Raw genomic sequence first — 16,075 nt, forward strand, 5'->3', positions numbered from 1 at the left:
ATAAGAACTGCTAGCTTGCTAGCCAGCCATTTACTAATATATTAAGCATAGTAACCACATATACTGTTTTGTTACTGAACACTTCTAACAGAAGGCTGACTAATTGCTTATGTCTGCAATTTTATAGGTGCCTGTATATTAGGCAACATGGAAGCTTCCAGGCAGCTCGGGTAAATGTAACAGTCAATTACAATCTGGCCAGGTGGTCCAGACCTTTTTGTGATGAAGCTGCCTGGAATGCCAGCAATCCAAGATTAAGTCCTGGTTGAGGATTACCCTCCTACACACACACAGATAAATAGTGTGGCTCTGCATGTTTGATAGGGACAAACAGCGCCTGAACAGTGGGCAGTATAATCTGCATAACCCTGTAATGATCCAGAGAGGCTTAATGCATATACTGTAAGTGGTTGATCACTAACTTGCACGAAAACATGGAGTTCGTCAGATTGGTAACAATCTTGCTGGCCAACCTGGGTTCAATTCCTCTTGGATTCACTTGGATGAACTCACTTGGATGAAATCACTAGTACATAGTGCTAGTAATGCAAATGTACAGTATCAGTGTTTGATCTCTCATAGCAACAGCCTGCTATTTTCACCACACAGGGGAACTGGTCATTGTTGGACATGATTCTTTACATATTGACTTATGAAAAAGGTCCATATTCATTTAAAACAATCAGATTGTTACCAACGTATCTACTATGTCTCTTTTTTTGCACAAGAGCCAGCACCTCCCTGCATTTTGATGTTGGTGCATTCATGCAGTCCTAATTGAAAGAAAGGGAAACACAAAGGGGATCAAGCACAGCCAAGCACAGAGCAACAGACATTTGTTATCAAAACTCTGATCCCTTTCCTTGCATTCACAATTTGTTCAGTGCAACATGATTAACAGAATTATATTCCACCTTTCAGACGGAAAAACATTAAAAGCATTCCCATCAATGAACTGTTGAACCTCTCCCTTTATGACGTGTGACCAGACAGGAACTTTTTGACACTGCACTTCTGTTGAACACATTCATAGCCTAAGCAGTTTTATGTTCACTGACCTCATTAAATCCATTAATTCCAGGACACAGCACACATTTATGAAAATAAAGGGTATAATGTGAATTTGTTCTGTTGGTAAAACACAGCATATTTGCCATGACCACAGTGTCAATGCCAAGCCAACTCCCTTCTGGAAAACCAAGGAGTTTTTTTACAATATTATGTTTTGTTTAACAGCCTCAAAACAAAAGTTCCACTGCTTAAACATCTGAACTCTTTTACAGTCACATCAAGGAAAATTCAAGTCAAAGATTAAATTTGGAACACATTTCTGAATCATGATAAGCCCAACAAAATGGGTTTTGGATCTAAGACGGTTCTAAGTGTCTAAGACATTTCTCAAATCTCTTTTGAGACTTCTTCACAATTTCTGACTCTGCCACTGCTGATGGCACCTCAAATGGCAAGCTGCCAGCTGCTGTTTCTCATCACTGTGTGAAAACACATCACACAACAGAATCTTGTGTTTTAATGTTCAGCTAATAGCACAAACAAGCTGCAACAATAAGCAGAAAACAGCTGAAAGAAATCTTGAATTCGTCCCACCAAGAGTCATGGGCATAAGCACTTTGAAACTGTTCAACATGTTGTTTTTTTCTTTTGTGTGAGATTTAACCTATGCACAAAATGTGGAATACAGCGCAGCCATCCTAATTCTTTACAAATGCCATCTGGTATGGATTAAATACCTTTCACCTCCAATAATTCCAGTATGGCAGTATAAATAATGCTTCACTACTCATGCAAGGGGAGGTGATAATTATCATTCAGAAAATGCATTGCAAACCCTTTAAACTAAATAGAAATTTCAAATTGGGGAGAGGGGGATGTCCGTATCAAGAATTTAATACAAATTTAAATACACAATGCAGAGCTGGGAATGTGTGTTCTATTTTTGTTGAACCTCTATGTATGATCTGCTTTAAGAAATGCAAGGTTTACCTTTCTGGCATTCATATACATCACAACAGTCTCCAGGGATTCCTCTCGCTTTCCTGACCAACAGCTGCTGTTGCCCAGCAGGGCACTCCTGCTTCTGGCATGCCCGGAAATTACAGGTGCAGAGGGGTGGCACTGTCGGACAGCACCCGGCAGGGGGAGTGTAGCTCTTGGTGAGAGCTGAATCTTTGGGACAGTCTGGAATGGGATGACTTGGACAAGTGACTCCAGTGCATTTAAGCTGGGCTGTAAGAGGCAAAACAATTGGATTAATGTCAGCCTGCTTGGTTAAAACAAGATACATAGAACAACAGGGAACAATGGCTTATAAAGTTCACTGAGTTCACTGCCCCACCTAGCTATCGCATTCTCGCTATAAAATGTGTTCTTACACACAGAGGTAATGGTGATGCCAAATATGAGCAGAGAAACCCAATGGTACCTTTGACAGAGCTTCATATGTGCTGAATTAAAACCACTATAAAATATTATTTATCCAGAGTAAGCGGTTAATAATAATTCCTTGCATCGTACAGATTTAATACATTGCAAAGGATCCAAAAACACTTTATACAGTATACAGGTTGTGATTCACCCACTATTATTTCATCCACGACTGAACATGCTTAACATCCGATATGCTTGATTCAGGTCAATACCAATACAATATATGTTTTATATATAGCTTTTTGATAAATATTTTTTTATTTTCACCTAATATACCAGATATTATTTTTTCTATTCTCTTGCAGTAGCCAAGAAAATCATCCTGATATCCTTCTTAAGGGATGTTTGGTACTCTGGGGTGTACTTTGGAAGCAGTTCAGGAAAAAATGTGAAAGGGCTTTTCTATGGCTGTATTGTATTGGTACAGTAGTTACCTCACAGATCCAGCTTTCAAAATCTTTAGTCAATGTTTATTTAACTATCACATAGCATTGAAATGTATACAATGCATTGGTCAAACTCCTGAGCATTGCAATTCCATGTCTTGTGTTATAGTTGTGAATGTAATTTTATATCTTATATACGGTAAAGTAATATGCATAGTTCAGTTAGGAATTAAGTAGTTTAAAGGTACCCATACAGATGTAGGTAATTGTAAGTAAGAGAACTGGAAAACCTGCTTACATCGGATCAAATCATAAATCTGATTTGACTGCCATGAAATATGATAACACACTTTTTAATTACAGATTAGACAGATCTTTCCAGCAAGATGACCTATATTGTTTCTAAGGAAGGAAAGATGCAGCAGAGCATGAAGTATCTGAAAAAATGTAATGGCTAATGAGAATCACATGTTAATCTGTGTACAAGTAAATTACGTACATGTCATGATTTGGGAAAACTGTATGTTTGGCCCAGATATATATATATGTCTGGGATATAGTCATTTTCATTGATCTCACCACTGAGTGACATCTTATTTTCATTCCTTACACAAAAGTCATACAATTTGAAAATGGCCATGAACTAACTCAATTCTAAAAAAAGAGCTAAAAATAATATTTTGGAAAACTGCTGCATCTTTATGAGAATAACATTCAAACAATTCTGTATGTGTTTCAAGATAAATGCCACATTGTTACCCCTCCTGAATGGGAATATACACCTTACATTGGAAGTCTACAGCTGAAAACTACTGCTGCATTTTGCAATTTGTATTACAGTGATATTGAAAGAGCATTTTCATAGTAAAAAAAATATATGAAATATAAAATGCTATTAAAATGTAGTTTAGTTACATTTAGCCTTAAAACATAAAAAATATCTACTGGACAAACACATCCTGGATTTTTCATTTGAAGATGCACAGTGTCTTTGGCTTTAGGGAGTAAAAGTGTTCATCCCTGCAATTCCTGCAATATGATTCTAGAGGAGGATGTGTTACTCAGCTGTGACATTTGGATATCCGAAAGATGATCTGCATGAGTTTTTTAACAGATGAATACAATTGGCAGTACAGCATGTTTAGATATGATTTTACATATTTTTTGTCGGTATATAGCTCTAAAAGGACAAATATAGACTTTGTAAAACATTTTTTAATGTTCCAGCTTAAGAACAATAAGTAAGCTTATTTGCATGTTATTTTTTCAGGGTATTTTAATCTTTCACAGACGCTGCAGTGTAATTCTTTACAGTGTGAAGATAAATAAATGTAGCATAAGTAAACATTCAATGTTTAAAAACATTATAAACATTGAGAATGTGTTTCTCTCTGGCAAAAAAAAACAGAAACAATTGCAAAACCTGTTTTGGATTGGAGTTATAATTGCTTGAAAGTTGTTAACAAGAGCCATTTTTCTGAGTAAACTAAAGGTAGGATTTATTTTAATGAAACTGAAAACTAATGGCATTAGATTTTCAGAAAAATACTCTCTTCATCAAAAAATTGGGGTAATTCACCTGGCTGAATAGAACAACAACTCATCCAACAGGGTTGTTGGAACCCCACAAAGAAACACGATAGATCCCATAAACTTTGTAAGTTTGCTATATAACAAAACTAAGGTAAATTAAACTATAGTTAGCGGACAAAATGTACAGTATAAGAAGAAAATGAAAGTACAGAAGAAAGCTTTAGTAGCACTTCCATATCGAAGAGAGAGGGATCGTTTGGAAAGTGCTGCTCCGAGGAATAATAGTTGCATGAGGTTGAAGAAGGGGAATGAATAAAATCCATGTAAAAGATGCAGAATCCTTAATTGTGGAACATGGGAAGCATGCTTAATGATGACTGGGCTTGGATTTGATATAAAATTCATAACCTCAGATGAGCAGTGCTCAATGACTAAACGTGGCAATTGGGATTCTTTAATGCACAGTGAAGAGCTCTACCTTGATCTATGAAATGTCTGGAAACCATTTTTGTGCTGAATCTGGGTTAGTTAGCACTTTGAGGAGAGGTGTTGGAAACCAGTGACAAGTCATTCGCTGTCAATTTGTCACAGAGTAATAGGTCAGAAGGGATGGCTGTTTGAGATAAGAATAACTGGGAGTAGAAATAGGGAGTTTTGAAAGAACCGTTTGTGGTTTGGGGATTTAAAGTACTGAATATTCAGAAAGACTCTGGAGAACGTATTTGTAATGCAGCACAAAGAGAGGAAGAGATACTGTACTGCAGTTCAAGAACCACAAAAGGTGTGGTTTCTGGTGCTGGAAAGGTTTTAAAACATTTGTGAAAAGGGCGGATTGAATAGCAGACGTATTGAATATAGGAGTTTGTATATTAAAAATTGAATACAGATAGAAACCCAAGTGAGATGGGAAGGTTAAGTATATGCAGAAATTTAGAACACCTTTGTTTATCATGTGTACACAGAAATAGGGGAGCACAGAATTACAGTCATAGCATGTGCAATACATTTATATTTATATTGTGCAATACGACTTTTTTGTGTACTGTTCTGTCCTGTTTTGTTCTTTGTGTGTTCTGGACTGTGAGTAACTCTTCTTAGTGCACTTCTCACTGTACTGATAGTATTGTATGTATTGTATTATTATTGTATTATTCCTTACATTGTTGCTGTGTTGTCTGTGTTAAGCTGCTGTTGCACTGCAATTTCCCTCACGGGATCAATAAAGTATCTACAGTATCTATCTGCTGCCTTGCAGTGCTGGGGCCCTAGGTTGAATTCCTGGGCTGCTAACTGCCTGGAGTTTGTATGTTCTCCCCGTGTTCACATTGGGTTTCCTCCAGGCGCTCTGCTTTCCTCCCTCTTTCCAAAGACATACTGATACAGTAGGTTAATTGGTCCTGGTGTGAGTGTTTGTGTGTTTGTGTCTGTCTGTGCCCTGCAATGGATTGGTTTCCTGTCCAGAGTCTATCCAGCCTTGTGGCTGTTGCTTGCTTGGATAAGCTCCTGCTCCACCTTGACCCTGCTTTGGATAAAGCAGTTAGAAAATGTATGGATAAATGGACAACAGATATAGAACTGAGTGGATGAGGACAGATTTGACTCCAAGAGGAACTTCTTAGAAAACTGACGATGACAGAAGGGTACAGTTTTCAAAATGTTACAGAGGAATCCAAAAGATTAATTTGGCCAGGAAGTGGCAAACAATTCGCCTCACAGCCTCAAACAGCTGTGCATTTGGGATCTATGTTAAGATTGTGGTGTAGAGGTGTTCCAAGGTCAGGCAGCCTGCAAAGTCGAGAAGATATGCAATAGTGTACCCAGAGGCAGAGCTTAAGTGACTGAGGAGGTCTGAAAGCTCATATTAAGTAAGAATGGAAGAAAGTGGTGAGAATTGTCTTAAGGAAGCCAAGTCTGGCTTGTCGCAAAGAGGGGCGAATGGTTAGAATTTAGGATGATCCCTTAAAACCCAAAGAAGAGAAACTGCCTGAGGTTTCTTAAGTTGAAAGAGCTCTAGCTGCAGAGGCATCTGTGTGAGGAAGTCAACTGTGAGATGAAGGAAGATCCCCCAGAGGGCTCCTGAAAGTGTAGAAACAGCTATGGGCTGGCACAACATTTGAAAGTAAGACAGAATGTGAAATAATACCTCGCTACGAGGTGCCTGAGGTTTAAGCTTGATAGACATAAGTTTGAGGTCAGTAGTGAAGATGGCTGTCATAAGTCAAGTATTTTGTTTTTGCTGTTTTGATGTGATGTATGGTGATCAATGTACGTGTAGTGCATAAGACAGTGAATCTACTTACAGTATTTTGGCCATTGTGTTTGGAAATAGATGTAGACCCTAAATGAAAAGTTTTCAAAGCAATCTCTTCCTTAAAATTTACATATGAAACCATTCATATCTAGTTTTAAAGTAGTGGAAGTGCAAATATACATCATAATTCCCAGAGGTACAAATATAATAATATCAAATATTATTATGTATGCTGCCAGCATCTTATTAATTCATAACTGAGAACAGGACCATAAGGAGCTGAAGCATAAACACACACTAAAATCATTGTATTCATGAAAGGAACTGCATGAAGTACTGTACTGTAAACAGCAAAAAACACCACATGAAATAATACTTCCACCAAATCACCAAAGGGGATCTATGAACTATATTTTTCCAAGCAGAGAACAAACTGATGCAAATATAGAAAAACAAGTCATATTCTGTTACTTTGTTCTGTGCTGGCATGCTGAACATATTTCCTACAGCAATGGATATTACCCAATATTACTGATCTTTAAAGGCTTTCTTATGGCTTCCGCCTAGTTTTGCCAATTTACAGCAGTAAAATTCACAGACTTTCTCTCAGTCAATTAAGATATCCAGTTTAATTATAAGTACTGACATGTTTATCCTTCAATAAACACAGCTGCCTTCTGAAACAGCAACAATTTGTTTGTCAACATTTCTTAATACTCTCTTCCCTTTAATTTGTTTTCATATAATGCCCCCTGTAATCTTCCTAACATACTTCACAGACAGAACTGCTCAAATTATACCTACATGCTGTACCACTTATCGATATTAATATGAGATTATGCTTTACTGAGGACATTAATCAGGAGCTGTACATACAGTAACTCAGTTCACTTGTTGATACATCTCACTATGCCTGGTCAGAGAGAGTTTCTTTGGTGAGATGAAGGTCAGACAAATTGTGTTCCTGAGCTTTAGGAAATTAAGACTCAAAAATATTTGTGGGTCTAGGTCACATGTATCAATCTAATGATGAAAAGACTTTCATCCTCCATAAATTTGGGATGAATGCTTAAGGAATTCATAATGACCTCTAACACTCAGACACTAAAGTAAACTGTAGAAAAAAAGATTTGCAACCATCCTTGAACATGAAGCATATTTGTTCTGACGTTTGTAAAAGTAGACCTTTGAATGTCCTACATTATTTTGCTAGATCACTATTTACTTTTAAGAACTCTTGAGCATCACAGGTAGGGGCAAAACAAACACAACTTAACATTTGCTCTTGGTGACCAAAGCCAAGGTGTACACAGAAAATAACACACCACACCTGAAGAAGGATCATTGTGTTTTTCCTTTCAGTTTTTCTGCATTGAATTAACCTTTACTTGTTCCTTCACAAAAAATAATTTAATTCCACTATCTTTTTTGGGTGGGGGTTTAATCTCTGTGTTATTCGTATTTGTTTGAAGCAATCATCTTACTACGAAACATTGCCAAGTACTTGAAGGCAAACACTAAATGCATTTTCTTTACTGTATTCCTTCTCATCTGTATTTTCTAAACACCCTAAAAGATGAAGATAGTGATTAATGTTAGAGAGAACAGTACATGTCCAGAAGGGCTATAGTTAAGCTGAATATTCCATTAGTTAGATGACACTATATCCTGCCTTGGGCACTCTGGAATAAAAAGAAAACAGATATCTTGGAGGAAATCCAATGCAAGACAACTCTTCTTATTCATAAGAAAAAGACTAGAGTTAGAAGGGAATATTATTAGCACAGGAACAATATCTAAATAACATTTGGTCATTGGTAGGGTACTGTACAGTATGTACTCAAAGACAGAACTAAGTACACAACTAGGATAGAAATTATACACAAAAATATAGGACTAGGGTTAAAGATAGCTTGATTCAAATTGCACTCAATTAATGTCAGATACGCAAAGGGTCTGTTTTTGTTTTTCTTACAATGGTGGCCAATATGTCCAATGATAATGATCACCTTATTTGCTTATAGTTTGCTTCCTCAAGACACAGCAGAAAAGAGTAAATAATATTTAACACAATAATAACATACTGTATAACAATAACATAACATCTAGTATATGCCAATTTTCCAATATGACATACTATATTGTCATGTAAAACGTGATTGGGATAGTAACTGAATGAAATCTCATTTGCAGGTCTAAGCACCAACACTAGTGATATTTGGCATCTACTCTTTTCGCTTTTAGTAAAAGTGTCTTCCAGTTTTGATTCTTCATAAGGTGACCATGTTCAACACACTTTTCAGATTTTCAGAACACACTGAAAATAAAAAAAATAAATTTAAACAAAAAATGATTTCAGTTACATGTAAATTATTCCATCAGGAAACTAATTTAAAGCTAAAGACCCCTGCATATAACAATTTCTTTTTTAAAGCTTTGTATCATCCTTCAGCGAAAAATAAAAGCAGCTGTGTTGAATAAAAATAATTAAATTCTACTATATTTTAGTTCTACTACAGTACATTAATACACACAGTAAATGAAAATAATAAACAAAGATCTTTACAATTTGCATAGCTATTAATTGACAAACCTATACAGTACATTGCTGGAAGATCGTGAAAAAATATCTGACATGGGATATATTTTTGATATGTTAGAAGTTTCTAATGTATAGATTGGAGGAGAACTTAAGAAAATACTTATTTAATACAAGTAAAGCTACAAATTCAAGAATTTAGTTTCAAACAACTTTTAACATGGGTGGCCCAATTAAGATTATTTCCCAGAAGAGATAATTACCACCACACAATAAATAGAAAATTGGCAAGAATGAAAAATGCTTGGATGAATTTTGTGTTTAACATATTTCAATATGCTTATGTGTACTTAAGTAGAGACACAAACAGCAATTATTTAGTCAGTGGTCACAAGAGCAAATTCTGGATCACAATGGTTACTGTTCTTAACCAGGCTCACACTAACATCAACAGCAAAAAAAGCACAAAGAACCAATTCTGCATGGTTGATAAATTTCGGCTGCAGAATGCAGTGAATGTCTTCTCTCTGGAAAAGTGAAATACTACCGAAAAACCTAGCAACGTCTCATACCGTGAACTATCCTATTGAAAGGCCTTCCTGAATGTAGACACCATCAGCTGTGTGGTAAATCCTAGAAATAGCAGAGGATAGAAACTGAAAGGCCATGCTTAACCTGAAACCAGGATAAGGAAATTGAGTTTATTACCACAGAAAGAACTATTGTAAATAATGCACATTTCTGTCTTCTCAGAAGCTCATTCATAACAGAAACACACCCCCTTTGTAAATGTGTGCTTTTCTTACAGGGCATAAGGACGGCAGTCTTTCTCAGCCCAGTCGTTCTCCTGAAGGCAGAGGAGGTTGTGTTGACAGCGCGAGTTTACTCACGGAAAATCAGTGCACAATGTGGGTTCTGTTCACTGACTGACTTTGGAATCAAGTCAGCAGAGAACAAAGCAGTCTTAGAGCAGCTGCCCTCTGTGGTTTTTGGTAAGTCCTCAGGTTTTATATGGTTAGTACGCAAAGGGGACAACAGATCCATTTCTCACGTATGCCGTATAAATTTGGATTTGTGCCACTGGCAGTTCAGAAAATTCAGCATTGTTCAGTATGTTAACATGGAGCCCATAAAGCTGCATTCAGAACTAGCTGGGCCCACAGGAAGAGAAATGGTAAAAATAAATATTAAGACCTACAGCTTGCCAAATATCACTCGTTCTATGGCAACCACTGGACACTGCTAATAAAACTAAGCCCCACACAGTCATTCCTTGAGCTGCTGTCTTGTCTTTTCCTGATAGGTTATGTCAAATATCTACTGTAAGTAAGAACCTTAGGTACTGTATATGACCCTAGTATGTTATGAAAATATGAACTCCCATGTCACTCCAAAACACTCCCATGTCCCGCCACTGTCGGATTTCCTACATTATGAGATTACGCAAGCAAGAGTGGCTGAATAAGATCAATGGAGTGATTAACTGTCACTAACAATAAAAGAGAGCATGAATATTTCACTGTGGAATCAACTTGCTTGATTTACCAAGAATAGTTGACTTTGTGTTACAGGGGTTTTATATTTTGAAGTGCGAAGGAGTTCGGAGAGCATATGTGGAAATTTTAGGTCCCAGAAAAAGAGATCCAGTCATTATTGTCATCATTTGTTTGTCATAATTTGATTGTTTTACTTACAGTAAATTCTACTTCACAAGAATGATTGCCTACACTAATGTACAGTTTATCCACTTTGTGTACGTGAAATTATCGACATGCCAGTTATGTTTTTGATCCTCACTCAAAATCTCGCCTCAGTTGTACCACAGAGTCTCCTGTACATAAGCAAATATAATACACTTGCTGTTTGAACTCAATCAGATTGGACCAAAAAATACTACCCATGAAAAAGACAGATTTTATTTTAAAACTAAAAAAAGAGGCTATATTTAAGAAGACAGACACATATAAATGCGCACCCTGGCCTCGCAGTATTTGGTACACACCCTGGAGTTTAGAAAAAGAAAGAGTATTTTATACTACTGCTGAATTCCCAAACAGGAATTTGGATTACATAATCATTCTGGCGTGTGGCCAGCATTTTCTTATTGTAGACTAGACTGACTAACCCTGTTGATAGGATCTCTGATTTTGGCTGTCGAGAGAAAAAAAATATATCTTTAGTTACCTTGGAGTTATTTATAAAGGATAAGACAACAATCTGACTTAATGTCTTTGGGAGGCGCTTTTTTTTGCTTTCATGTTTCCACAGTTGTGTTTCAATTTTCACACAATGAAGCTGGAAGTAGTATTTAGAGGCCTGATCCAAAACAAATATGAGCATAAAAGAATTGTACAATTGCCAAGGTAGAACAGTACAGGTCCTAGAAACGTATCAACTTTCTCCAACACTCAACTGGAAGAGCATTCTGAGATCAAAACTCAAATATAGCAGACGTTCACACTGTGTTCTAATTTTGAAATGCACCTCCATGAGTTAGGGAGATAATGTGCAAATCCCACTCTATACATACCTTATTAAGCAATATCAACAACAACAAAAACATGCCTCCATAGATTTTTAGCACCCTCTTGTGGCTGCCTCAGTGTACCTGCGGCCTCCAGGAAACATTTGTTCCACAGCTGCTCTTTGACATAACCTACCACTCTACTCCACCCTACAGTGGGGACAATCACCCGATGTGAGGCGATGTGAGGCGAAGAGAGCATTGGCATTTCCGTGCCGTGTATCAGCCCTCTGAGCACCCCAATGTAAGGTGACCTGTGTAAACTTGATGGTAGAACTACAGTACATAATGATACGGCATGGTACGATGGTATATAATGGTTTCCTGCCAGAGGGATCAATGTGGTCTGACTCTGCTTTAGGGATCTGTTATTCCTTTGTAAGATCCAAGGTGGAAAGGTACTAGATTACTACGTGTCTGAAGTACATTTTAGGTAAACAATCCAATCCAAAAGACATTGCATTTGGACAGTTTGTTCAGCCAGTGAATGTTACTCCCATGTGCCATCAAGAAAAGCGATCAACACAGCTGAACTTTCACATTCCTTAACTGCTTTGAGCTCAAGCATTGTTTTAACCTATTCCTAAAATACAGCTCATTTAACAAATGGTAGGGTTTACCTACAGTAAACGTCTACCTTGGGAAGTTTGACTTGCTTCACAATGTAAGTCCTCTTGACACAAAACTAAACACATCAGTCTTCTTTTCAACAAAGAAAATCACTTTGTTCTTCTGTTTGTCACTGAAACCAAGTCCTGTTTGTATTGAGTCAGCAACGTACAGAGAGAAAATACAACAGTGAGGGATCTTTTCCTAAATGTTCCCCAAAACGTGATGTGGAGAGTAAGAACATTACACTATTACCTAGTCAAAATTGTAGAACACAATTTCTTGGTTGTACATCATGCACTGTCTTGATTTTGTGCCATATATTCTTATACCCGTGGGGTCATCTTGCTTAGTCCGTATTCAAGGATGATATGGACGTTGTTGTTTGACTCCTCCAATCATTCATGAGCAATATTTAAAATATGAGAGGTCCTCCCATTTAATAATTTAATAAGAAAAAGATGATGTGAACCTGATAGAGAAAAACAAGTAACATCAGAGATGCTAATCATAACCTTCTTGGCTTGCAAAGTTATTGCATGGCAAAAAACCCTCCTGTTGAACCTTCCTCCCACACCATCCATCTATGGATATAGCACCTACTTATGTAGTGTCTGCATGTGTAATAGCCCAGCCAACACATTCATAGGTAGGAAACAGAAGTGGTACCATAATCAATAATGGTTTCTGTGGGTATCCTGATTCACAAAATGATCAGCACTAGCTAATATTGTGTGTTTGTCATGCCTCAAAGTACATTGAGATATAATCCACTATAACAAGTACTGTATATACGTGTATTCTCATGCTCCCATAGAAAGAGACCCAACAAGACTCATCTAGGAATTTAGTTTAGGAATTTAGGAAGCCTTTATTGTGGTTTTGGAGACAACTGCTGACCTTTCTATAGTTTTTTCTTTTCCTAAATGTTCTAAAACAAAAGGTAAAGAATCAAATGCCTTTACTGGTGTCTGGTGTGCTTATTTAGGGTATTTAAATGTGGGTTGCTGGCTTGGACAGTCCTAATTCATTTAGTTTAGTAACAACCCCCCCCCCCCCCCCCCCGCCACTGTGCTCAGCTATCAGGACACCATTCTCTATCAAGAGAGCTCCCTGTGTACTGGTTGTCACCATTCCCTTACTAAATCTCCTGCCAGACTGTATTAAACCTCACAACTTTCCACATCTTCCCATTTCTTTACAACTTAGTGCCCTGAGTAAGAACTAACTTGGGATCAGACATGTAGCCAGAGTATCCAGCCAAAATCACACAGAAGGCCAGCCCATATTTAACGCAACCATGGCTCGTCAAGACATAGAGTTCCACGATTACTGTACAGTATGTGAATAAATAATCTAAGCCTAAAAAGGGGAAACTGAATCTTGTCGTTTTTATTTAACGTCTGCTGTGAACTGGAGATGAAGGAGGTGGGATTGAGGATGGAAACAATGTTATGCTATTTAGAAGCTTATTTAAAGGTTAAATAAAGACATCCTTTTATAAATGTTAGCTTGAACCCTTTACATAAAGCAGTAAAATAAAGTTGAATTACATACCAAAGAACAGATCCTCTGCCTCCAGCAATTTCCTGTGCTTGACACAAATAACTTGTCAAAGTCACTTCCCAGCATGGAGCCAGTTATTCAATCACTAGCAACCTGACCTAGCAATCTAATTAACTCTCCTTGCCCTTTTTTACAGGTTTTGCCTCTTTTTATGAAAACAGACAGGTTTTAAGGTCATTTGAGTGGACATTGTTAATTTAATGTTTATGCAAATTATAGCATAACAAAAATGGGTATCATAAAATTAACATTTGATACTACTACAGGGCCCTGGCAGTGCAAAACAACAAAATAGCTACTACAGCACTTTTGGCTCTACAGGATATAAAATCTATTTATAAATCCCAACATATTTTAGACATAAAAATAAACAAAGTTTGCCTACAGAAAGTTTTACAAAGAAAGGTTTTTAAAAATGAAAACACAAAGTAAAATGATTACAATTTTATTAACAGCTAGTTTCTAGTCATTACTTTCACCTAACTAATTTCTAACACTTTCTGCCCTGTCTTAATAGTGTTGTAAAACAATCTGAGATATCACATTATACTATCAGTACAATACTACAATGTATTTGAGTTGCATTGCTACAGTACATATCTTTACAAAATGGTACCCAGTTTACTATTAATTCTGAAATAATGAGGACAATATTTTTTTGAGTACAAAATTTCTCTCTTTGGTCATTGAGCTTTGTACCCCAGAACAAAATCCTGTTTAACTGACTGTACCTAAGTTCCACCAAAATTAAATTCAGTGTTAGCTTAGCTTACGTCTTCTGTTAACTGTTTATTTTAGCTAGTTTTTTTTTGTAATCCAGATGTGAACAACAGCCAAATACATTCCAAACAGGACCCAGGGGAGACCTGTATCCAAGCAATTGTGAGTCATTGATTTTTTGATTGTGATCACTAAATGTTACGTCAGAATATTTCCAAAAAACATTTAACTCAAGAGACACCCACAGAATTTCAATGACTGCATGTGACACTGCTCCATTCACTACCTTGGTGAATTGATAACAAGAGTCAGCTCCAGCAGAGGAAACTAACAGCCCTGGAAACAGGACAAGCAAACACACTAATGATTCACAGATGGAGACACTAAAAGGGCCCTATTTGTAATGGCATTTTTAAAAAAGCAGCTGCCTTCAAATGTTTGTTAGTGTTTCTAATACGCGCTACTTCTGTGACCTCTGTTAAATGGCAGGGTGTTCCAAAATAACATAAAAGGTACAAATGATTTTCTTTCATTTTGACACAAGAATGTGGTCCTTTACCTGCTCAACAGGTCATTCATGGTCTGGGATATATCCCACATATATTCTATTAGTGGAATAGGCCACGTGTTTTATAAACAGTAAAGCAGTATTAGCATTGTGACACAGAAATTCTCCATTGTAATTTTGCATTATAATGCTCAATAGTAAAGAAGTATGCTTTTATATTTTTATTTCTTAAACATTTGTAGAAGCTTAAACTATTTAGAATGTGTTTAACACTACAGATACTCATGGGATTAAGAGGTTTGAAATTGTTATCTTACAGAATTGCAATGTGCATTTCAAAGGGGTACTATTTCATCATGTTTATGAATTTATGAGTGACTCTTGGTAAGCGGATAGACGTCATAAATGTAAAGCTACCAAAAGCTGGCTACAATGGAATATACATGTTCCTGTGTTCAAAAACAGAAGTAGAGAATGTTGCTATTATACGTTGACCAATACACCATAGAACAGACCAAATGTCCACACTAAATATTTGTAGGTTGAATTAACATAAACGTGACTCTCTCTTGTAGCAAGGTTTGGAGTATGTGTTGAACACTACAGCTCTAAGGCTTGAATCTGGGCATCAGAAAGGTTAGATATTAGATATGCCTGAAGACCAGCACACAATGGGTTGTACTGCCATGGCTGGGTGAGCCTTAGACTTGCCTTTTTAACAGCAACACATTTTTACAAGGCACTTGTGAGCAATATTATCGAGTTCTACATGTGTCTTCCTTCATCTGCACAAGTGAGCTTACAGAATAAGAGGCAGATACTGTAGCCTGACATGGATCTCAGGATGTGTTTATAATCTACATTCTTAGTGTTGGATCATTTTTAAAGACGTATTTCATTTAGCAAAATTTTAAAGCTGCTGGGCATTCCCAATACATTTATTTTCATTCTTCACTGAAACACATGCTATATAACAGACTGCAAGAGAGGCTAG

The 16,075-nt window shown here is 36.9% G+C and overlaps 1 protein-coding gene across 2 annotated transcripts in view; it reads right to left on the minus strand.

Annotated features, from left to right (window-relative positions):
* LOC148653436 (cysteine-rich motor neuron 1 protein) overlaps positions 1 to 16,075 on the minus strand; it is a 53,347-nt gene that overhangs the window by 29,891 nt on the left and 7,381 nt on the right. For both annotated transcript variants that reach the window (XM_088648446.1, XM_088648445.1), the window contains one exon: positions 2,002 to 2,244. In XM_088648446.1, the coding sequence (XP_088504572.1) occupies positions 2,002 to 2,244 (243 nt within the window). The remainder of the gene's footprint in view (positions 1 to 2,001; positions 2,245 to 16,075) is intronic.

The sequence above is a fragment of the Lepisosteus platostomus genome, chromosome 10, assembly GCF_059453375.1.
Source record: "Lepisosteus platostomus isolate fLepPlt1 chromosome 10, fLepPlt1.hap1, whole genome shotgun sequence".
Classification (NCBI taxonomy): Eukaryota; Metazoa; Chordata; class Actinopteri; order Semionotiformes; family Lepisosteidae; genus Lepisosteus; species Lepisosteus platostomus.